This window comes from Meles meles, chromosome 13 (assembly GCF_922984935.1).
Source record: "Meles meles chromosome 13, mMelMel3.1 paternal haplotype, whole genome shotgun sequence".
Taxonomy (NCBI): Eukaryota; Metazoa; Chordata; class Mammalia; order Carnivora; family Mustelidae; genus Meles; species Meles meles.
In genome coordinates this window covers 29,039,027-29,063,731 of record NC_060078.1, presented here as the reverse complement: position 1 = coordinate 29,063,731, position 24,705 = coordinate 29,039,027, and the positions used below count along the sequence as shown (strand labels likewise).

General features: G+C 40.2%; 1 protein-coding gene across 1 annotated transcript in view; it reads left to right on the top strand.

Moving 5' to 3' along the window:
• DNAJC12 (DnaJ heat shock protein family (Hsp40) member C12) overlaps positions 1–24,705 on the top strand; it is a 39,792-nt gene that overhangs the window by 2,025 nt on the left and 13,062 nt on the right. The window contains exons 2-3 of the mRNA XM_046026231.1: positions 11,016–11,094; positions 24,355–24,494. Of these exons, the coding sequence (XP_045882187.1) occupies positions 11,016–11,094; positions 24,355–24,494 (219 nt within the window). The remainder of the gene's footprint in view (positions 1–11,015; positions 11,095–24,354; positions 24,495–24,705) is intronic.

Here is a 24,705-nt window from a genome sequence, read left to right as displayed (position 1 = left end):
AAAGTGATCTGTCACAATTTTGTCAATTCTTTTTATATGTATCTTTCCCCTGTTTTCACATATATATTTCCCATTTAAAAATATTTAATTTTTTAAATTTGTAAGTAATCTCCACACCCAGTGTGGGGCTTGAACTCACAACTCCAAGATCAAGAATCACATGCTCTACTGATTGAGCCAGCCAGGCACCTCTGAAAATATTTTAATTCCATTTTTTGAGTATTAAGTGTGACGTTTCCTTTAGTTGATTTGTAGTGGATGGATTTCTTTTACTTTAAATATTCCTTGATATGATGCTTTAAAAAGTTGACCAGAACTATTCTTACTCAAAAACAATTCAGCAATTATTATTTCAAAGCAACTTATGCAATTTATATTTTGATTCTATTTAAAACAACTGTATTGACACACACACATATAATTCTTTTGCTTTAGTATATAGTTCTTAAAATATAAAGCTCCCGTTGAAAATTAATGAAATGACATACATAAACCCCGGGACGATTTCCACAGTGTTGAGTGGAAAACAACATACCCTCATTTCAAAAACATTTACTGAAGGTTAATTCCAAGTTAGTCAGCTTTTTCGCCTTGAATCAAATTTTACACAAAAGACACATGTTATGAAATCTTCTAAGCCATCCTCTGTGGTTTATACCTTACTTGATTTTTTGATATTTGGTTACCATTTCAGTAGTATTGATTAGAAGACATCCTGATTTCAAGATTTCACAGACTTGAAAATTGAGCATAAACTTGATAGATAAATGGAGACACCTATTTTTTTCCTTAACATGTACTAGCTATGTGATCTTAGGAAATGGTTTAGCTTTTCTCTGCCTTTGTTTCCTAATCTGCAAATGGGGATAATAGTAGTACCCACCTCATAGAGTTGTTGTGGGGATTAAATGAGACATGATAAATAAAGTCCTTAGAATAGTGCCTGGCACATTGTGGGCATGGGCGTGGGCATGAGCATTGCTTTGGCCTCACAGTAATACTGTACACCTGGAACTTTGTAAGTTTAGACTACTCCATAATTGACATTTTTTAAAATGTTTTATTTTGGAAAAAGTTTTTCCTTTTTAAAAAAATTTTTTGAGTAAGTTCTATGCCCAATCTGGGGCTTGAACTTAGGACCCCAAGATCAAGAGTCATATGCTCTACCAACTAAGCTAGTCACGTGCCCCAAAATGACTCTTTTTAAGAAAAATTTTATTTTTAAGTAATATTTACACACAATGTGGGAGAGTCCCACATTCCACTGACTGAACCAGCCAGGCACCCTCCAAAATGATTTTTTTCTTTTTTAAAATAAAAAAAAAAGATTTTATTTATTTATTTGTCAGGGAGAGAGAGAGAGAGCACAAGCAGGGGGAGCAGCAGACAGAGGGAGAAGCAGGCTTCCTGCTGAGCAGGGAAGCAGATGTGGGTTTTGATCCCAGGGTTTTGATCCCAGGGTGTGGGGTTTGATCCCAGGACTGTGGGATCATGACCAGAGTCAAAAGTAGATGCTTAACTGACTGAGCCACCCAGTCATGCCCTAAAGATATTATTTCTTTATTTGAGAGAGAGAGAGAAGGAGAGAACACAAGGGGGAGTAGGGGAAAGGCAGTGGGAGAGGGAGAAGCAGACTCCCCACTGAGCAGGGAGCTGGACATGGGGCTCCCTCCCAGGACCCCACGATCACCACCTGAGCTGAAGGCACTTAACCAACTGAGCCACCCAGGCACCCCCAACCCCCAAATGATTTTTAATACTTTTTAAGAACAGTTTTAGATTCATAGCAAAATTGAGCAGAAGGTATAGAGCTTTCCCCTATACTTCCTTCCCTCCCTTCATGCGTAGCCCCCCCCCCCCCCCGTTATCATTATCTCCACTAGAATAGTTCACTTGTTACAATGATGAACCTACATTGACACGTTATTATCATCCAAAGTCCATAGTTTGTATTATGGTTCACCCTTGGGTTTGCACATTCTATAGGTTTGGACAATGTATAATACCATTTATCATACAGAGTAGTTTCACTGCTCTAACAGTCCTCTGTGCTCCACGTATTTGAATAATTTTTGACTTACAGAAAATTTGCAAAAATAACACAGAGTTCCTATATACACTGCATCTGGCTTCCCTTAGTGTAAACATTATATTTACAATTATTGTGCACAGTAAAATTATGCAAATCAGAAAATTAACATTGGTACGAAGTGTTAACCAGGGACCAAGAGGCTTTTTTTTTTTTTTCTTGGTAAAAGAACGGATAGACAGTCAGGACTGGAGTGAGGCAAGAAGGGCACTTAGGACACAAACTTTTTTTTCCAAGTTCTTTTTTTAAGTTTTTTTTTTTCAAAGATTTTATTTATTTATTTGCCGGAGAAAGAAAGAGAGAGAGAGAGAGAGAGCAAAAGCAGGGGGAGTGGCAGGCAGAGCAGGCAGAGGGAGAAGCAGGTTACCTGCTGAGCAGGAACCTGGGACCTGAGCTGAAGGAAACTCTTAATCAACTGAGCCACCCAAGATACAAAATTTAAGGACACACTCTCACGGTCATGCACTGTGCGGAAACCTAAGAGAGAGAGAGAACCTCCTTAAACCTAAGCATCCTGCTTGTCTCACCCTGGTGTTGTCCCTGAGATAGCAAACATTTTACTTTATTGTTATTATTTTTGAAAAGTAGGCTCCATGCCCAGTGTGGAGCCCAATGTAGGGCTTGAACTCATGACCCCGAGATCAAGACTTGAGCAGAGATCAAGAGAATGATACTCAACTGACTGAGCCACCCAGACACCCACCGCTCCCCCCCCCCGCCCTTTTGAGCTAGCAAACATTTTAGATTTTGCAGGACTTACAGTCTCTGTCACAGCTACTCAGCTCTGCCAGTGCAAGAAAGTAGCCAGGGGTAATAACATGTGAAATGAATGATGATGGCTATCTTCCAAAAAAACCTTATTTAAATAACAGGTGACAGGCCAGATTTGGCCTTTGGGCCAGAGTTAGTCAACCTCTAATCTAAAGGATAGTTCCCATTCTAATTTCATCAGTTTTTCTACTAATGTCTTTTCTTCTTCCAAGATCCAAGCCAAAACTCTTTATTACAGTCAGTTGTCTTGTTCCCTTAGTTTCCTCCACAGTGACAGTTTCTCATACCTTCCTTATCTTTCATGACCTCGACACTTTGAAAAGTAATGTTATTTTGTAGAATGTCTCTCAATTTTGGTTTGTTTCAGATTTTCTTTTTTTTTTTTTAAAGATTTTATTCATTTATTTGACAGAGAGAGAACGCAAGCAGGCAGAGAGGAAGGCAGAGAGAGAGAGGAGGAAGCAGGCTCCCCGCCAAGCAGAGAGCCCGATGCGGGACTCGATCCCAGGACCCTGAGATCATGACCTGAGCCGAAGGCAGAGGCTTAACCCACTGAGCCACCCAGGCGCCCCTCAGATTTTCTCTTGATTAGACTGAGGTTATGTGTTTTTGGAAAGAACACTGCTGAAGCCATATTATACTTTTTCCAGTGTATCACATCAGGGCTACATGATGCTGTTATGTCTTATTGACCTGAACACATGGTTAAGGTGGTATCTGTCAGTTTTTTTCTACCAGGATCTTGCCTTGTAGAGGTACTAGTTCCCCTTTTGTAATTAACAAATACTTTTGGTGATGATTCTTTGAGACTGTAGTGTGTCTCCTCAGGCTTTTAGCATTGTGTGCTGGATTTTTTTTAAAAAAGATTTTATTTATTTATTTGAGAAAGAGAGAGCAAGAGAGCACAAGCAGGAGGAACAGCAGACAGAGAGGGAGCAGGGAGCCTGATGTGGTATTTGATCCTAGAACCCCAGGATCATGACCCGAGTGGAAGACAGATGCTCAACTATGTGAGCCACCCAGGTGCCCCTTGTGGATCTTCCCTGTAACAATAACTTACTACTATGGTGTTTGCCCGATGGTGACTTTCTATTTTCCTCATTCATTTTACATTTATTACTAAGAATTCTTCCATAAAGAAAAGTTATCCTTTCTCCCATATTTATTTATTCAACTATTTTTGTCCCTATGAATTAATAGTTATTGAATTTTTCTGGATTACAACGCAATACTACCATTATATATTTTGTGGCTCAAATTGTTTCTCTGGCTCATGTTTTAATTATCATTTGATTAGAATGATGTGGGATCATCTCATAGGATTTATTTCAGGGATATCGTTAATATTTGGAGTTTTATGGGAAAAATCCTGTGTCACGTAAGTGAACTGAAATGATGGATACTAATGAACCCACTTATTGAAATGAGTCTTCTCTTTTCTATAGCATGTCAGTTCCCATCACTAGAATCAGTTCATTCTTTTAATGACTATATCACAATTTCCAGAAGCTCCTCTTATGCTATAATCATGTTATTTAAAGAACTTCTGTCAGTCAATAATTCAGTATTTATTCAACACTTGGTATCTTGCCAGTACTGGAAGTGATGGGGGTAAAACAAAACAAAACGAAAAGGTGAGAAATATTGCACGTGTGTAAGACACTTGGCAGCCAGCCGAGGAGTCAAAGCTAATACAAAGGGAACGATTTGAGAAAAAATAAATACTGTGCTATGCGGTACTATTTATAAGTGCAACAGGAATGAAAGGAAGATTACCTGAAAAAATGTTGGAGAAGAGATGAGGGTTGAAGTGATCTTACTGGGTCAAAATTTAGACACACGGAGGGAGGGACAGAGGGCATTTGTGTGGCCAGGGAAATGTGGAGAAGATCCATCCAAGTGGGAATCAGATTAGTGCCTATTGCACAATAGAGTATTTCCTGACACAGATCTAAAGATTGTGCTAATACGCTATGGAAAAGGTACATTTTTTAAGTTTTGAAACTTAATTTCTAAAACTAATCAATTTTCAATAAAGAAACGTGCAGTAGGAAGACACAGCGGAGAAAAATGTTCACCTAATGCTTAAAATCTGGGACTTTGCCATATGCATGTGTGCACATATGGTGCATTTATGTTTTTTTTTAAAAGATCTATTTATTTTATTTATTTATTTTAAATTTTTCTTAATATTTTATTTATTCGACAGAGAGAAATCACAACTAGGCAGAGAGGCAGGCAGAGAGAGAGGAGGAAGCAGGCTCTCCACAGAGCAGAGAGCCCGACGTGGGGCTCGATCCCAGGACGCTGGGATATGACCTGAGCCGAAGGCAGCGGCTTTAACCCACTGAGCCACCCAGGTGTCCCCAAAAAAGATCTATTTATTTTAGAGGGAGGGGAAGAGGGAGAAGTAGAGAGAAAAACTCAAGCAGACTACATGCTGCGCATGGACCCGGAGGTGGGGCTTGATCTCATCACCCCGAGATCATGACCCGAGCAGAAACGCTTAACTGACTGAACCACCCAGGTGCCCCATTGATGTGTTACGTAAGTTCGTGCACATATGTGTAAATATATTTTAAAAGATTTATTTAGTTGAGAGAGAGAGGAAGAGGGAGAGAGAGGGAGAGAACACGCACATGAGTTGGGGGAGGAGCACAGGGAGAGCGGGAGAGAAGTAGACTTCTTGCTGAGCATGGGGTCACAACAATGACCCTGAGATCTGGACCGGAGCTGAAATCAAGAGTTGGATGCTTAAGGAAACAGTCAACAAAACAAAGAGGCAACCCACGGAATGGGAGAAGATATTTGTAAATGACAGTACAGACAAAAGGTTGATATCCAGGATCTACAAAGAACTTCTCAAACTCAACACACACAAAACAGATAATCATATCAAAAAATGGGCAGAAGATATGAATAGACACTTCTCCAACGAAGACATACAAATGGCTATCAGACACATGAAAAAATATTCATCATCACTAGCCATCAGGGAGATTCAAATTAAAACAACATTGAGATACCACCTAACACCAGTTAGAATGGCCAAAATTAGCAAGACAGGAAACAACGTGTGCTGGAGAGGATGTGGAGAAAGGGGAACCCTCTTACACTGTTGGTGGGAATGCAAGTTAGTGCAGCCACTTTGGAGAACAGTGTGGAGATTCCTGAAGAAATTAAAAATAGAGCTTCCCTATGACCCTGCAATTGCACTGCTGGGTATTTACCCCAAAGATGCAGATGTAGTGAAAAGAAGGGCCATTTGTACCCCAATGTTTATTGCAGCAATGGCTACGGTCGCCAAACTGTGGAAAGAACCAAGATGCCCTTCAACGGATGAATGGATAAGGAAGATGTGGTCCATATACACAATGGAGTATTATGCCTCCATCAGAAAGGACGAATACCCAACTTTTGTAGCAACATGGACAGGACTGGAAGAAATTATGCTGAGCGAAATAAGTCAAGCAGAGAGAGTCAAGTATCATATGGTCTCACTTATTTGTGGAGCATAACAAAGAACATGGAGGACATGGGGAGATGGAGAGGAGAGGGAGTTGAGGGAAACTGGAAGGGGAGATGAACCATGAGAGACTATGGACTCTGAAAAACAACCAGAGGGTTATGAAGGGGCGGCGGGAGGGGGTGGGGTGGGGTGGGAGGTTGAGGAACCAGGTGGTGGGTAATAGGGAGGGCACGTACTGCATGGAGCACTGGGTGTGATGCCAAAACAATGAACACTGTTATGCTGTAAATAAGCAAATAAAAATAAATAAATTAATTAAAAAAACAAACAAACAAACAAAAAAAGAGTTGGATGCTTAACTGACCCAGCCGCCTAAGCTTCCCATGTGTACATATTTGTAAGTGCATTTCCATACATATTTGGTGTCAGACTACCTTCATTCAAATACTGGCTGTGCCACTCGGTGTGTCACCTTGGGACATTTACTTAACTTTTCTATTTCTTGGTTTTCTAATCTGTAAAATGGGAAAAACAACAGTACCCACTTCATAGAGTGCTTGTGGGAATTAAATGAGATATTATATGCATAGTGCTTAGAGTAGTGCCTGGCATATACTAAGTCTCAATAAATCTTGGCTTGGGGTACTTGGGTGGCTCAGTTAGTTAAGCTTCTGCCTTCAGCTTAGGTCACAATCCCAGCCTCCTGGAATCAAGCTCTGTGTTGGGCCCCTTGCTCAGCAGGGAGCTGCTTCTCCCTCTGTCTGCTGCTCCCTCTGCTTGTGCTCTCTCTCCCTATCTTTCTCTGTTATTTAAATGTATCTACACACACACACACACACACATAACATAATCCCTTTTAAGGTAAAACACTATGGTTTTATGCTGCATATAATGCTTTATAGTTTATATTTATATTTATATTTATAGTTTATATTTTATATTTAGTTTATAATATAGTTTATATTAATTAGTTATAATTAGTTATAATATATATATTATATAATATATATTATATATATAATATATATAATATATATAATATAATTAATTAGTTATAATATAGTTTATATTTATATTTATAGTTTATATTTATATTTCCTCATAGATATATGTTATATAATTTTTCTCTGATTATTGAAAGTCTTCTACTACAAGATGATTTTCTAATGACTGCAACATATTTCAGCCTATAGCAATATTTTAATTAAATTTAATCTTTTATTACTGGACACATAAGTTTTTGTTTGATATTTATAATATTTTATTCATTGAAACTTCTTATAACTAAATAATTTTCCCACCCCTATCTCCTTAGACAAATTCCTAGGATTGGAATTGTTATATCAAAGAGTGAAAAAAATTATAGGCTTTTCATATATAGATATACATATATATATATATATTTATTATACATATATTAAATATATATATATTTATTTATTTCTAGGAAATTTGCATCCTTACTGGGAGAGCAGGAAAATGTTCATTTCTTTTTAGCCTGAGTGATACAGGTCATTATCATGCCCTGGATGTTTTGATTTATTTGATTTTGAGTAAAGTTGAACATTGTTTGTATGTTTATTGGCCAGCATAATCGGCAGTTTTCCAGACCATTGAGCATTGGGTCAGGAAGGCAGGATTCAGTGGACCTTGAAATGAGAGCCTCACTAGTCCAGGGGCTGTGGTTGGCACATGGGGTGGGGATGCTAGGAGATAAATAGAACATCCTCAAGACAAACTGACCCACTTTACTCGTTAGTTTACCGAGAACCAGCCCTACATAGGTGACTTTGATAAATTTTGTGACACTAAAACTATAAAGAGTAATGAAAGACAGATATAGAGTATTCTTAATTTTTTAAAATATAAAATTGGCAAAGTAAAGAAAATATAACGAAGAAACTAATAATCACATACATTAGCACTTTTGAGAATTAACCATTTTTATTAATTTGCTTCAGTGGGCTGTTACTAGAATATTTTCTAATGGGATAGGAAGGAAAAAAAAAACACAATAACAACAACACCCCCCCCCAAATTTTCTACCTTTGATACATAGGTATAATTTTATCTATTTAGCTTATTAAAATCCTCCAATATATATACATAAATGTGTGTATGAGTGTGTAAAAAAATGTCTTGAAGGGGGGATGTTATCCTGGAGGGATGAAGAGCAAAGGGACTTTTACTTTTTGTTCTGTATTGATACAAACTTTTTCAAAGAGAGATTGTGAATATTCAAAGGGACTTTTACTTTTTGTTCTGTATTGATACAAACTTTTTCAAAGAGAGATTGTGAATATTCATAAGTAACCTAATTAAAAATGCTTTCTATATTAGAATCTTTAGAATTTTTAATATTTTAAAATTTAAAAACAAGCTTCATTCTCACTTTTCTTTGTTATACGAGCAGTTTATGGTAACTGCTTTGTGGTTAAAGGGAGTACCAAGGAGAGGAAACACAATTAATTAATTAATTAAGAGAATAATTTGCTTTCATTGATTAGTGGATAGTAAATATGGAACTTATAGGTCCCTAAGTCTGAAGAATTCGACTATATAAAAGAGTAGTTAAGATTATTGGATTTGAATCCAGTAAGTCCAACTAAGTCCAGGTGCTTGGTTAACAAAAAATTCAGCTTTTTTAGTAACTAGCTAAATGATTTCAGGATAGTTACCTAGCCACCGACCTTTGGTTTTAGGTATCATTGAGCTCTTACTATGATTAGGCTTTGTGTTAAAGGCCCTAATTCTATCTACCATGCAATGTAAAGATGGGAAACTGAGGCACATGGAAGTTACAAACTTGCCTCAAGTCTGGGCAGAAATGAGATTTAAAAGAAACCGATCAGGGGCGCCTGGGTGGCTCAGTCAGTTAAGCTTCTGTCTTCCACTGGGGTCATGATCACAGGGTCCTGGGATGGAGCCTGCATCAAGCCCCGCATGAAAATCCCTCATGGAGCCCTTCAGCGAGCCCCTCTCCTGGTCCTGTATTGGGCTCCCTGCTCAGTAGGGGGTCTGCTTCTCCCTCTCCCTCTCCTTCTCCACCTCTTGTGTTCTTTCTCTCACTCTTTCTCTCTCAAATAAATAAATAAAATCTTAAAAAAAGAATAAAATGAAGCAATCAGATTGCTGAGCCATATAACCACTGTTGTCTCCTGTCGCTGTCATTGGAATTACAATGAACAAAGACAAGTCTTGCTGATTCATGGTAACAAGGATTAGAGGGCTGAGTGAAAGCAAATCAAATAAAAATGCCTCTCCAGCCTCATGTTAGTTTGGGATGAAGTTTCTCTTTTCCCAAGTCCTCTAGCCACACTGTTAATTGGTAACAAAATTAACAGGTTTGAATTCTGTCCTTTTTTAAAAATTGCAAAATCCTCTTTTTTTCCCCAAAATTCTTTTTTTTTTAATTTTTTTTTTTTTAATTTGACAGAAAGAGAGACCACAAGTAGACAGAGAGGCAGGCAGAGAGAGAGAGAGGGAAGCAGGCTTGCTGCTGAGCAGAGAGCCCGATGCGGGACTCGATCCCAGGACCCTGAGATCATGACCTGAGCCGAAGGCAGCGGCTTAACCCACTGAGCCACCCAGGCGCCCCTCCCCAAAATTCTTAATAAAGAAAAAAGAGGGGCAAAAGCAGAAAGAGGGAACTTTATAATGGATAATTTATAAACTAGACAGTCATCCTTGAATAAAGAATGATGGCGGGGTGCCTGGGTGGCTCAGTGGGTTAAGCCACTGCCTTCCACTCAGGTCATGATCTCAGGGTCCTGGGATCGAATCCCACATCGGGCTCTCTGCTCGGCAGGAAGCCTGCTTCCCTCTCTTTCTCTCTCTCTCTGCCTGCCTCTCTGCCTACCTGTGATCTCTCTCTCTCGCTGTCAAATAAATAAATAAATAAAATCTTAAAAAAAAAAAAAAAAAAAAGAATGATGGCTAAGCATATTCTAAAGAGCTCAGATGATGAAAAAAAAAGAACTCAGATGAGTGAACACATCTAAATTTATGTATTCTTAGGAAGACCTATCTGACCATTTTTTTTGTTTTTTCTTTTTATTTATTTATTTTCAGCGTAACAGTATTCATTGTTTTTGCACCACACCCTGTGCTCCATGCAGTACGTGCCCTCCCTATTACCCCCACCTGGGTCCTCAACCTCCCACCCCCTGCCCCTTCAAAACGCTCAGGTTGTTTTTCAGAGTCCATAGTCTCTCATGGTTCATCTCCCCTTCCAATTTCCCTCAACTCCCTTCTCCTCTCCATCTCCCCATGTCCTCCATGTTCTTTGTTATGCTCCACAAATAAGTGAAACCATATGATACTTAACTCTCTCTGCTTGACTTATTTCGCTCAGCATAATCTCTTCCAGTCCCATCCATCTATCTGACCATTTTTGACATTTAAGTATATATTAGGGTCACAGGTGTCTTGGGCCATCATCTAAATGCAGTAGAATGTTCAGTTGTTTTCACGGACTACTATTTGGATAGAAGTTTTCATTGGATGCTTTCTGAGTTTCATTACAGAGGAAATTACTTCTTAGAGTAAAAAGTCAGAATACAAATATAAAGATCAAAAGAAAAATTTGGGTTGAATATGGCTGTTTTGAGAAGGAATGATGCCCAGCTTCTTCCTTTATGACATTTAAGTTCGCTTCCTTATTTTAAACATCGATTTTTATTTTAGGTTGAACAAATCATGGCAGAATTTAAAGTCAGAGCCTTGGAATGTCACCCTGACAAGCATCCTGAAAACTCTAAAGCTGGTAAGTATTTATTAATACCTATTTCCCATGAAAATGAATAGCATCTAGAACTAAAAAGCTATTGAATAATAACTTAATTTCTTCTTGTATGTTATGCTCACACTTATTCTTTCATTCAATGCCCAAGAATGTTTTTGCACCATTGGATGGTAGGAGGGGAGCACCGTGTAGGGTTTTTTTCCCCCAATAATATGGAACTTACATCTTTCCTTAGCTGTAATGTGCTGCTTCCTGGTTTAAAATTTGCCCATTTTATGCTTTATTACTAGCTCTTGAGTGTTAACATGTCTTTTTTAAAAAAATTTTTATTTGTTTATTTTCAGCGTAACAGTGTTCATTGTTTTTGCACCACACCCAGTGCTCCATGCAGTACGTGCCCTCCCTATTACCCACCACCTGGTTCCTCAACCTCCCACCCCCCACCCCCCGCCCCTTCAAAATCCTCTGGTTGTTTTTCAGAGTCCATAGTCTCTCATGGTTCATCTCCCCTTCCAGTTTCCCTCAACTCTCTCTCCTCTCCATCTCCCCATGTCCTCCATGTTCTTTGTTATGCTCCACAAATAAGTGAAACCATATGATACTTGACTCTCTCTGCTTGACTTATTTTGCTCAGCATAATCTCTTCCAGTCCCATCCATGTTGCTACAAAAGTTGGGTATTCATCCTTTCTGATGGAGGCATAATACTCCATTGTGTATATATACCATATCTTCCTTATCCATTCATCCGTTGAAGGGCATCTTGGTTCTTTCTACAGTTTGGCGACCATGGCCATTGCTGCAATAAACATTGGGGTACAGATGGCCCTTCTTTTCACTACATCTGTATCTTTGGGGTAAATACCCAGCAGTGCAATTGCAGGGTCATAGGCAAGCTCTATTCTTAATTTCTTGAGGAATCTCCACACTGTTCTCCAAAGTGGCTGCACTAACTTGCATTCCCACCAACAGTGTAAGAGGGTTCCCCTTTCTCCACATCCTCTCCAACACACGTTGTTTCCTGTCTTGCTAATTTTGGCCATTCTAACTGGTGTCAGGTGGTATCTCAATGTGGTTTTAATTTGAATCTCCCTGATGGCTAGTGATGATGAATATTTTTTCATGTGTCTGATAGCCATTTGTATGTCTTCATTGGAGAAGTGTCTGTTCATATCTTCTGCCCATTTTTTGATATGATCATCTGTTTTTTGTGTTGAATTTGAGGAGTTCTTTATAGATCCTGGATATCAACCTTTTGTCTGTACTGTCATTTGCAAATATCTTCTCCCATTCTGTGGGTTGCCTTTTTGTTTTGTTGACTGTTTCCTTTGCTGTGCAGAAGCTTTTGATCTTGATGAAGTACCCAAAGTTCATTTTCGCTTTTATTTCCTTGGCCTTTGAAGACATATCTTGAAAGAAGTTGCTGTGGCTGATATCAAAGAGGTTACTGCCTATGTTCTCCTCTAGGATTCTGATGGATTCCTGTCTCACGTTGAGGTCTTTTATCCATTTCGAGTTTATCTTTGTGTACGGTGTAAGAGAATGGTCGAGTTTCATTCTTCTGCATATTGCTTTCCAGTTTTCCCAGCACCATTTATTGAAGAGACTGTCTTTTTTCCATTGTATATTTTTTCCTGTTTTGTTGAAGATTATTTGACCATAGAGTTGAGGGCCCATATCTGGGCTCTCCACTCTGTTCCACTGGTCTGTGTGTCTGTTTTTATGCCAGTACCACGCTGTCTTGGTGATCACAGCTTTGTAGTAAAGCTTGAAATTTGGTAACGTGATGCCGCCAGTTTTGTTTTTGTTTTTCAACATTTCCTTAGCAAATCGGGGTCTCTTCTGATTCCATACAAATTTTAGGATTATTTGCTCCAGCTCTTTGAAAAATACCGGTGGAATTTTGATCGGAATGGCATTAAAAGTATAGATTGCTCTAGGCAGTATAGACATTTTCACAATGTTTATTCTTCCAATCCAAGAGCATGGAACGGTCTTCCATCTTTTTGTGTCTTCTTCAATTTCTTTCATGAGTGTTCTGTAGTTCCTCAAGTACAGGTCCTTTACCTCTTTGGTTAGGTTTATTCCCAGGTATCTTATGGTTCTTGGTGCTATAGTAAATGGAATCAATTCTCTCATTTCCCTTTCTGTATTTTCACTGGTAGTGTATAAGAAAGCCACTGATTTCTGTACATTGACTTTGTATCCTGCCATGTTACTGAATTGCTGTATGAGTTCTAGTAGTTTGGGGGTGGAGTCTTTGGGGTTTTCCATATAAAGAATCATGTCATCTGCGAAGAGAGAGAGTTTGACTTCTTCCTTGCCAATTTGGATACATTTTATTTCTCTTTGTTGTCTGATTGCCGTTGCTAGAACTTCTAATACTATGTTGAGCAAGAGTGGTGAGAGTGGGCATCCTTGTCGTGTTCCTGATCTCAACGGGAAGGCTGCAAGCTTTTTCCCATTGAGGATGATATTTGCTGTGGGTCTTTCATAGATAGATTTTATGAAGTTCAGGAATGTTCCCTCTATCCCTATACTTTGAAGCGTTTTCATCAGGAATGGATGCTGGATTTTGTCAAATGCTTTTTCTGCATCAATTGAGAGGACCATGTGGTTCTTCTCTCTTCTCTTATTAATTTGTTCTATCACATTGATTGATTTGCGAATTGATTTTTTTATTTGACAGAGAGAGATCACAAGTAGGCAGAGAGGCAAGCAGAGAGAGAGAGAGAGGAGGAAGCAGGCTCCCCGCAGAGCAGAGAGCCCGATGCAGGACTCAATCCCAGGACCCTGAGATCATGACCCGAGCCGAAGGCAGAGGCTTAACCCACTGAGTCACCCAGGCGCCCCAGTGTTAACATGTCTCAAATATGTTTGTAACCAGGTGATTGCCTTGATGAGAACCTGGCTGTATGTATTTCTTTCATTTGGGGGAACTGAATATGTCTCTATACAACATATGATAATACATTCATAGTTTTGTTTTTTCTTTATCATAATTTAAATTCCATCGTCATAAATTTTGACATAAATGCTTATGTGTATTTCAGCTTGAAAAAATACAAACCAATTATCTTTCCTTGACCCATCTCTCTCTTGTTCCTCTTCTGTTTCTCTCCTTCCTTTTAGAGCCAAACTTCTTGAAAAAGTTCACAGTTGATACTTCTACTTTCCTTCACCAATTTTCAATTTATCCTAGTCTGACTTTCCCCTCACCTTTCTTGGAAATGACTCTTGGAATAGCCGCCAAGGCTTCCCGGCTGCCAATTCAACAGTTACTTTTTAGCTCTTATCTTCCCTGTGTTTACATCAGAAATTGACACTGTTGACCATGCCTTCTTGAAACATTCTTTTCTCTTAGATACCAAAATACATACTCCTGCTTTTCCTCCAACCTCTTGGGCTGATCTTTCTGTCTCTGTTGTGACTCCTTCTCTTCTGCCCTAAGGTTCCCTCTAAACTCTATTCTGGGCTTACTCCCCACTTTCTCTCTGGAGTCTTTTTTTTTTTTTTTTAAGATTTTATTTATTTATTTGACAGAAAGAGATCACAAGTAGGCAGAGAGGCAGGCAGAGAGAGAGAGGAGGAAGCAGGCTCCCTGCTGAGCAGAGAGCCTGATGCGGGACTCGATCCCAGGACCCTGGGATCATGACCTGAGCCGAAGGCAGAGGCTTAACCCACTGAGCCACCCAGGCGCCCTCTCTCTGGAGTCTTGTCCTGTTGGGTCCGTAATCAAAGGAGCAAGACTGATAAAAAGCGAAGGTCAAGCAAAGCTTTATTTCTACTAAGCATCCAGAATCAAACTGACCAGTCAGAGCCGCCTCTTACAGAGAGGGCAAACCCTCCCCCCCACCCCGCCAGCCTTGCCAACTAACTTTTAAAGGGCAAGGGCCATGTGGTTGAGCCTGGCCACACACAGGTGGCCAATGAGATTGCAACACACAGAGAAAGCTGCATAGTCATGCTAGGTCACACACAAGTGACCAGTTGAATCACAATTTACCCTATAGTAGATATTTGAACTAGCCTATCACCTTGGTCAGAATTGGCACCCAAAAGATGAGGCCCACATTCCTTGGTAGCTAGGGAGACAGTATGCACGCCCCACTGATTGGATGTCTCCACCTGGCCTGACCCGCCCTTGTTTTTGGGCTTTGTTACCAGGGACTGGTTTCCCCGACTTGCTTTTAAGTAAGTCCCCTGGGGGGTGGGCAGCAGGGTTAGTTTAAGTTTTACTGCATAAACAACAAAACCACTGTTCAACCTGATGGAATCGCTCTGGCTAAATAGGCCCTTACAGTCCAAATCTGTGATTTCAATCATCAGCTCTTTGTTGATAGCTCCCAAGTCAATCCTTAACTCACTTCTCAGTCCTATATTGGAACTCTAGTTTTGACTGCTTCTTAGAATCCATTTGGATTCTAAGATATTTCAGTCACCCTGTCAGAAACTGAACTCGTTTTCCTCTCACCCTCTCTAAAATCTTGCTCATTTTTCTGTGTTTCCCCATCTTAATAAATGGCACCACCATCCATTTAGTTGATCAAGCAGACACCTATCACACTCTTCCTTATGTCTACCACTGGTTAATTACCCAATGCTAGTGATTTGCCTTCCACATTTCTCTCCTGGAGGTCCTTTTCCCTCTGCCTTCACAGACCTTAAAGTAATAAGTCACCATCATTTCTTGCCTGGATCCCTATAGCACTCCTTTAATTGCTTCACACCACAGGTAGTGGATTTCTTTTTAATTATGAAAAAAATATGTAATATGTACAAAAAGGTATAAGAATACTATAGCAAATACCCATATATGTATACCTAGCTTAAAACTTTACCAAAAAGCAGGGGTGCCTGGGTGGTTCAGTTGCTCAGATGTCTGACTCTTGGCTTCAGGTCATGATCTCAGGGCCATGATCTCAGTGTCATGGGGTTGAACCTTGTGTAGGGCTCTGTGCTGAGTGTGGAGCCTGCTTGGGATTCTACTTCTCCCTCTGCTCCTCCCCACTTGTGTGCCCTCACTTTCGTTCTCTCTCTAAAAAAACAAAGAGACAAAAACTTTACCAATGCAGTTGAAGTCCTTTGGGTTTTTCTACCCTGATTTTAACCTCAGGGTAGGTAATACTATCTTAAATTAGATGATTATATTTACTATCTGTACATACTACAGGTTTGTGTGTAGTATGCATATGTATATGACTTTTCTATAAGGAAAATATTATGATTAATCCACATACATGTCTTAATCCAGATTACACAATGATAAAACTCAAACCCCTCTCCATTAAAAACATTTTCCCTTATATTATAGCTCTTTATTAATTTTCTCTAGAAATTGTTGATCTGTATAACGAGGTCATTTTCCAATATATGAAGTCGTTTCTTTGTTAGATTTAACTATAACTTTCAGTCATTTGATTTTTACCCTTTTTATTAAGGCATAATTTGCTTAAGGTGATGTGAATGAATTTTAAGTATAAACTTGATAAACTTGTGTATGCATAACCAGTTTATTTATTTATTTTTTTAAAAGATTTTATTTATTTATTTGACAGAGAGAGATCATAAGTAGGCAGAGAGGCAGGCAGAGAGAGTGAGAGGGAAGCAGGCTCCCTGCCGAGCAGAGAGCCCGAAGTGGGACTCGATCCCAGGACCCTGAGATCATGACCTGAGCTGAAGGCAGAAGCTCAACCCACTGAGCCACCCAGGTGCCCTTCACGTCCTGTTTAAAGTCAGCATCCTCTCCCATTTTTAGCTCTCTATTATCATTGATTAGTTCTTCGTGGCTTTGAATTTCACATAAATGGAATCAAACAGTCCTCTTTTGTGTGTGATTTCTTTGCTTTGCATTAAGTCTGATATTTGCCCATTTTGTACAGGTAGCAATAGTTCATTTTTTGTGATTGCTGGCCTTTATGTACAAGCCCCTTCCTGTGTTCCCCATCTCTCCATTTTCATCTTCTCTCCACCATCATGCCCACTATTCCATGTTTCTGCCACACAGAACTACCTTGGCTCCTTAATATGCCCTGTGTTCAGCTCTTCAGACCTCAGACCTTTTTTTTTTTTTTTTTTTTTAAGAGTGAGAGCAGGCATGGGTGGGGGAGGGGCAGAGTGGGAGAGCAGAGCTTGATCCCACTACTCTGAGATCATGACCTAAGCTGAAATCAAGAGTTGGATGCTTAAGGAACCAACTGAACACCCAGTTTCCCCTCCACTTCAGACCTTTATGCCTGCTGCTTCCTCTGTCTGGCTCCCTCTAACGTCAGTATACTTCTCTGCTTTGCTTTGATTGGTTAGGTCACTCCTGTGTCAGGTTTCAGGTTAGCCATCACTCCCTCTGTAAAGTCATGGCCCTACCTACTCAGAGAACCCTATATATCATGCAGAAAACTGTGTATCACACTGTCTCGTTGTTGTCTATTTGCTTGTCAGTCATACTGAAAGCTCAGTGAGGCAGGTTTCCCGCCATCTTGTTCACAGTTCTGTGTCCCACACCTCACATTGTACCCACCATGGAAAACACTTACTTTGTGCAAATCATTTATTGAATGACTGAATGAATAAATTCATGAGCATTTCTTTAGGAGATATATTAATTACCTCTTTGAACTGGAGTTACTATTAAAATAGATGTCCTGGGACTCCTGGGTGGCTCAACTCTTGATTTTGACTCAGGTCATGATCTCAGAGTCCTGGGATTGAGTCTGCATGGGGTTCTGAGCTCAGATGGGGAATCTGCTTGGGATTCTCTTTCTCCCTTGCCCTCAGTCTCCCCCACCCCCAGCTCACACTCAATCTCCCAGATAAATAAATAAATCTTAAAAAAAAAGTTAGGTCTCCTAACATAAAAGTACAAAAATTTAATAAACACTTAAAAGCAACCACCACCCCAGGTTATTCTTTAACTGGGTTCTTTTCCAATAAAACGTGGGTTTGAGTTCTTTCTTTGTCCCTGGCAAGCAATTTCTATTTGGGATACATGATGAATCACTGTGCAATCATTGCCATTTTTGGTTGCTATAGTGATGGGTGTTTTCACGTGTGGGCTACCTCAAGGCTTCTTGTTCAGGGAAACACTGAACTGTAAATATTGTTTAAAATGAAAGGTACACAGACATCAATATCTTCCACTGTCAGGCTTGCACTTGATAGATGAGTCAACCTGTAGGTAGAAATTGATTTCAAATCTGTTTAGGGATCCATTTACTCAATTTGGATTGATATGACTTTCTGAAAATTTCAGTGGGTCTTTATACACTTGGAGAAGGATTAAGGGCACTGATAAAAGTATTTTAAAATATTAAATGGGGCACTTGGTTGGTTCAGTTGGTTAAGTGTCCAACTCTTGGTTTTAGCCCAGGTTGTGATCGATCTCAGGGTTAAGAGATTAAGCCCCACATTGGGCTCTGCTCAGTGGGGAGTCTGCTTGAAATTCTCTCCCTCTCCCTTTCCCTCTGCCCCACCCTGACTCCCACGCATGCATATACTGTCTCTTTAATAAATAAATCTTTTTTTTAAATATTTTATTTATTTGACAGAGAGAAATCACAACTAGGCAGAAAGGCAGGCAGAGAGAGAGGAGGAAGCAGGCTCCCCACGGAGCAGAGAGCCCGATGTAGGGCTCGATCCCAGGACCCTGGGATCATGACCTGAGCCGAAGGCAGAGGTTTTAACCCACTGAGCCACCCAGGCGCCCCAATAAATAAATAAATCTTAAAAAAATAAATAAAATATTGGGGCACCTGGGTGGCCATGTCTTTGAGCATCTGCCTTCGGCACAGGTCATGATCCCAGGGTCCTGGGATCGAGCCCTAGATCGGGCTCCCTGTTCAGCAGGAGGCCTGCTTTTCCCTCTCCCACTCCCCCTGCTTGTGTTCCCTGTCTCGCTGTGTCTCTCTGTCAAATAAATAAATAAAATCTTTTAATAAATAAATAAAATACTAAGAATATTTATGTGTGTGTGTGTGTGTGTGTGTGTATATGTGTGTGTGTGTATATATATATATATATATGTATTTATATATTTTTAAAAAAAATTCACCCAGATGCCGAATTTTAGTTTGGCAGAAATCCAGAATACATTAGGTAGATTTTGAAATCTATTTTATCAAGGTGAAAGCTTATAGAGCAACTGCTGTAGGAGAAATTAAACTTGTATATATACCTTTTTGGTTCATTAAGTGTAGTCTCAACCATTTCCACTGAAATTACTAATCTGTTAGCATGATGGAATAGTAGATATGGAGAACAATCGTGTCTATCTGGATTGCTCCTCGATGAGCTAGTTGACCTTGGGCAATCTCTTAGCGTCAGCATTCTCATAGGAAACCTGGGTAGACTAGTAGTATATTGCTTAATGCATCTCATGTGAAGACTAAATGAGGTAGCTTGTATGCCGGAATAGCTCAATGAATGTTGGCAATTATGATTCAGTGGACTTTCTTTTCTTGTTTTTATGCAGTATTCCAAGATAATTTTTTTTTAATTTTAGAAAGAAAGTGTGCGTGCATTTGTGCATGAGAGTGGGTTAGGAGGTGAGGCAGAGAGAGAATCTTAAGCAGGTTCCACACCCAGTGTGCTGCAGAAATTGTGTCACAGAGCACAAGAGCTCCTGGCTGGTTCTCATGCCAGTCCTATGTATCTGCATGACAGTAACTATTTCAGACCAATGCTTTATATGTTTCTCTCTGACCCTGAAGAGAGGGATTTCAGACTAAATTAAAGATCTGTGAAATGGCATTTTTGTTATTGATGTGTAGGCTGCAAAAACATTTGGATATTTGAAGGAGAGCTCCTTGTCCTTGCTAACTGATATCTTTCCAAGCCTCCATGCCCTCTCACTTTAAAAACCCTTTATTGCTTTTTTCTCCCTTTGAATAAAAATAACATACAGTAATAAATAATGTTGGAAGTGAAAGTCTGCTCTTATCGCTTCCTGCCAGGGAACCACTATTAACAGTGGTATGTTTTCCTCCAGATTTTTTTCGAAGTATGGTCTGACATCATATTTTTTTATTATTTTTCAAATAAGTGTTTAAGTGGCCTACATTAAAAAAGTGACTATAATAATACAAATTCAATTGTGAAATATGAATTTAAAAGAACCTCTGTATTTTCAGAGTAGATCTAGGAGTTAAAACGGAATGTCTCTCAAAGGTCCCCGCATCATTTGTTCTTATAAGCTTGTAAAATGAGATCTTTCTCCCCAGAACGGGTAAATGTTTATCTTGTTGTGACTCATTTGATTAGCTGATACATTAAAGGACAAATATAAACCCAAACTCATTTTTTTAATAAATGTGGTGGAGAGGATGGAACAAGGAAAGGCCAGCTATCAGGAAAGATAAAGTATCTTTCGCTTTCTGCTTATCAGTTTTCGAGGGATTGAGAGCAGAATAGTCCCAGGCAGGCTTCTTTCATTTTGCAGACTCTGGAAACAGGCTAACAGTAATGTGCAAAGTGCAGGTGACTCATAGATAAATATGTAAATCTTTATAAACACTGCTGTAGTAGTAACTGGAATGTGCATCTGTGGTGATAATTTAATGAGCTTTTTATTCCCTTTGGAAAAAGTGACATCTTATTTGTACAGTGTTTGTACAGTGGGATATTTAAGTTGTCATCAGCAGTAGGAAGGATTACTCACTACAGTGAGCTGCTATGGCAAGATGCTTTCTATTAGCTTGTTTATTCTCCTGTAATTTTCAATAGCTCCAACTTTAGGGTCTTCCCTTTAGCCCACTAATTGCTATACCTCCAGTGGTGATATTAGTTAATGGCTTATTAGGTATTGTGCTGTCCAGCTTTGGGACAGGTCTTGGAGGGGCATTGCCATGGCAGGAAGCATCTCTGATTGTTGGGGCAACATTTAAAGTGGTGGTGTTTGGAGGAGAGGGGCTCAGGAATGGCAATTCTCTACCACCTGGGTACAGAAGCGTTTCAGTATTTTCAATACTGTCAGTATCATTTTTTTAAGATTTTATTTATTTATTTGACAGAGAGAGAGAGAGATCACAAGTAGCCAGAGAGGCAGGCAGAGAGGGGGGAAGCAGGCTCCCCGCCAAGCAGAGAGCCTGAGGCGGGGCTCGATCCCAGGACCCTGAGACCATGACCTGGGCCAAAGGCGGGGGTTTAACCCACTGAGCCACCCAGGCGTCCCAATACTGTCAGTATTGACTGTACATTTGCCTCAACGCCTGTTTGAGAGACTCTTGATTACTTCTCATGGTTTTTTTTTAGAAAAAGATTTTATTTATTTATTTAGTTTTAAAGAGAGAGAGAGTGCATGTGAGCAGGGGGAGGGATGAAGGGGAGGGAGAGAGAGAGAATCTCAAGCAGATTTGCACTGAGCATGCAGCCTGGTGCAGGACTAGACTCCACGACCATGTGATCATGACCTGAGTGGAAATCAAGAGTCAAAAGTTTAACCGACTGAGTCACCCAGGCAACCCCCCACCATAAGGTATTTTTAAACACTATCAGGGCAATTTAAATTAGTTTCCCCATTGACAGTATTAAAATATTCCTAATTCACAAAATGTTTTAATGATATGTGTCATTTCTTTGGTGGTTGGAGCTCAGGGAATAGCACTATATATTATCTTTCTCACACTCAAAATAGGAAGCATTCATTCATTGGTTCATTGAACAGATACCTCTCAAGCACCTGCTATGCTGTTTCAGTGCAAAGGATATAGCAGAGACCGAAAAAAGAGATAAAGTCTCTGTTTCCACAGAGTTTGTGTTGTGGTAGAGGAGACGGATCATAAACAAAAAACTACATAATGGCTGGGGGCAAGTACTATAAAGAAAAGTAAAGTAGGGCAAAGGAGATAAAGGCATGGTGCTGGTGGGCAGTCATTTTATACAGCATAGTCAGGGAAGACCCCTCTACAAGACAGGATCTGAGATGACATACGAGTGCCTGGTGTAAAAGTATTCTCTGTGGAAAGGATGTAAGTGCCAAGGTCCTGGGGCTGGAGTGTGCTTGGTGTACTCAAGATGCATCAGGGAAGCTCCTATGGCTGTAGCAAGGGGAGATGGGGAGAATAGAAGAAAATGAGGTCAGAGAAGGAAGAGATGGTAAAAGGCAGGCAGAACATATCAGACCTATTAGCCATGCCACTGGTGGTAAGAAATTACAATTTTACTGTAACAATTGGGAAGTCATTAAAAGTCATTTTGAGCAGAAGAGTGATACTATGTCACTTATTTTTTAAAAGATCTCTCTGACTGTTTTGTAGAAAACAGACTGAGACAAAGGCAGGGAGACCAGCTGAGAAGCTAGTATAAAACTCCAACCAAGAGAAGACAGTGGCTTTAACCAGAGTGGGGGTAGTGGAAGTGGCAAGAAGGGGTCAGATCTTAGATATATTTTAAAAGTAGAACCAGTAGGGCTTGCTAAGGGATTAGAAGTGAGACGTGAGAGAAAAAGTCAAGGACGATCCAAGTATAGAGAAAACTAATAAAATATTTTGATTCCCCAAGTGGAGAAATCTTGCCTCTATATTTCTATCACATTAAATTTGAAGTGATTTGCTTATATGTCTGCTTCCTTACTAGACTCTGAGCTTCTCAAGGGCACAATTAGGATCTCATTGGTGAATGATGACATTTCATTATCTCTGGAGGTGGAGGGGAAGCTATGGATTGGAGGGTAACATCCATTGCAAGAAAATGGAAGAAGCAGAAAGGCAGTCAGTGGAGAGCGGCAGCTGCGGGGCCTGGCAGGCTTGGGTTTGATTTGTGGTCTGTCACTTGAAGTTTTGGGACTTTGGATAAGTTACATAGACTCCTTTAGGCTTAGGTTCTGTAAAATGGGAATAATAATAATCATAATGATAATAATATCCACGTCATAAGGTTGTTGTGAAAAAGAAAGAAACCCTGTACTCATTAGCAATCATTTCCCATTTCCCCCTGCTCAGCCCCTGGTAACCATGAATCTACTTACTCTCACTACAGATTTTTCTATTTTTTTTAAAAAAAGATTTTTATTTATTTTTTTATTTTAAAAAGATTTTAAAAAATTTATTTATTGGAGAGAGAGAGGCGGAGATAGTGAGAGCGGACAGGAGAAGGAGAAGCAGTCTACCCACTGAGCAGGGAGCCTGATGAAGGACTTGATGCCAGGACCCTGGGATCATGACCTGAGCTGAAGGCAGTCGCTTAACCAACTGAGCCACTCAGGTGCCCAGATTTTATTTATTTATTTGAGAGAGAGAAAGAGAGCATGAGCTGGGTATTGATGGGTAGAGGGAGAGGGAGAAACAGAATCCCCACTTATGAGGAAGCCTGATGTGGGCTTGATCCCAGGACCCTGAGATTATGACCTGAGCCGAAGGCAGAGGCTTTAATGCACTGAGCGACCTAGGCGCCTGGACATGGGCCTTTTCTATTTTCTCTAAATCACTGTGCTCCTTCCTGCCTTAGGGTCTTCCTTTCCACTGTTCCTCTAGCCCGATCACTACCCAATCAAAGGTAGTCGTCTTCGGAGTAGACAAAACTGTAATTTTTTTTTGATGTTTCTAAGTGTCAATCCCACTAGATGGTTCGTGTCTATTGTTCACACCTGTGTCATCAACACCCGAAACAGCCCTGGCACTGGAGCTCAGTAAAGAGAGTGGATGGGGCGCCTGGGTGGCTCAGTGGGTTAAGCCGCTGCCTTCGGCTCAGGTCATGGTCTCAGGGTCCTGGGATCGAGTCCCGCATCGGGCTCTCTGCTCAGCAGTGAGCTTGCTTCCCTCTCTCTCTCTCTGCCTGCCTCTCTGTCTACTTGTGATCTCTCTCTGTCAAATAAATAAATAAAATCTTAAAAAAAAAAAACTTCTTTAAAAAAAGAAAAGAAATGGGGCGCCTGGGTGGCTCAGTGGGTTAAAACCTCTGCCTTCAGCTCAGGTCATGATCCCACGGACCTGGGATCGAGCCCCGCATCGGGCTCTCTGCTCTGTGGAGACCCTGCTTCCTCTTCCTCTCTGCCTGCCTCTCTGCCTGCTTGTAATCTCTGCCTGTCAAATAAATAAATAAAATCTTTTAAAAAAAAAAAAAAAAAAAGAAAAGAAAGTGGATAAACGGTGAGCCAGGCACTGTACATACATGACCTCACTTGTCCTTGTGATTTATTCTACACAGGAGGAAATTAAAGCTTGAAGAGGCGAACTGGCCCAAGGTCACATAGCAGATAAATAACAGACCTGTTCCAGTGAGATCCCTTTGCTTGGGAGTTTAAAATAACTCCTTCAAGAGAGAAGTGCTCATCTTTTGATCTGTTTTCCAGTGGAGACTTTTCAGAAACTGCAGAAGGCAAAGGATGTTCTGACGAATACGGAGAGCCGTGCCCGTTATGACCACTGGCGCAGGAGCCAGATGTCGATGCCATTCCAGCAGTGGGAAGCTTTGAGTGACTCGGTGAAAACGGTAGGTTTCTCTCTGAGCCTGAAGCTCAGGCTGCCCATGGATTAGACTCATGTAGTAGCTTAAGAAGTCAACAGACAGTAGGAGGGAGAAGACCAAGAAGCTGATAGAATACGGATATGACTCAGTGTCCACAAACCCTATGGAGGGGAGCTCAGTGGATCAGTGCCAGAAGAGCTGATAACTGTGATTGTCCCTCTGCGTGGCTGTTTGA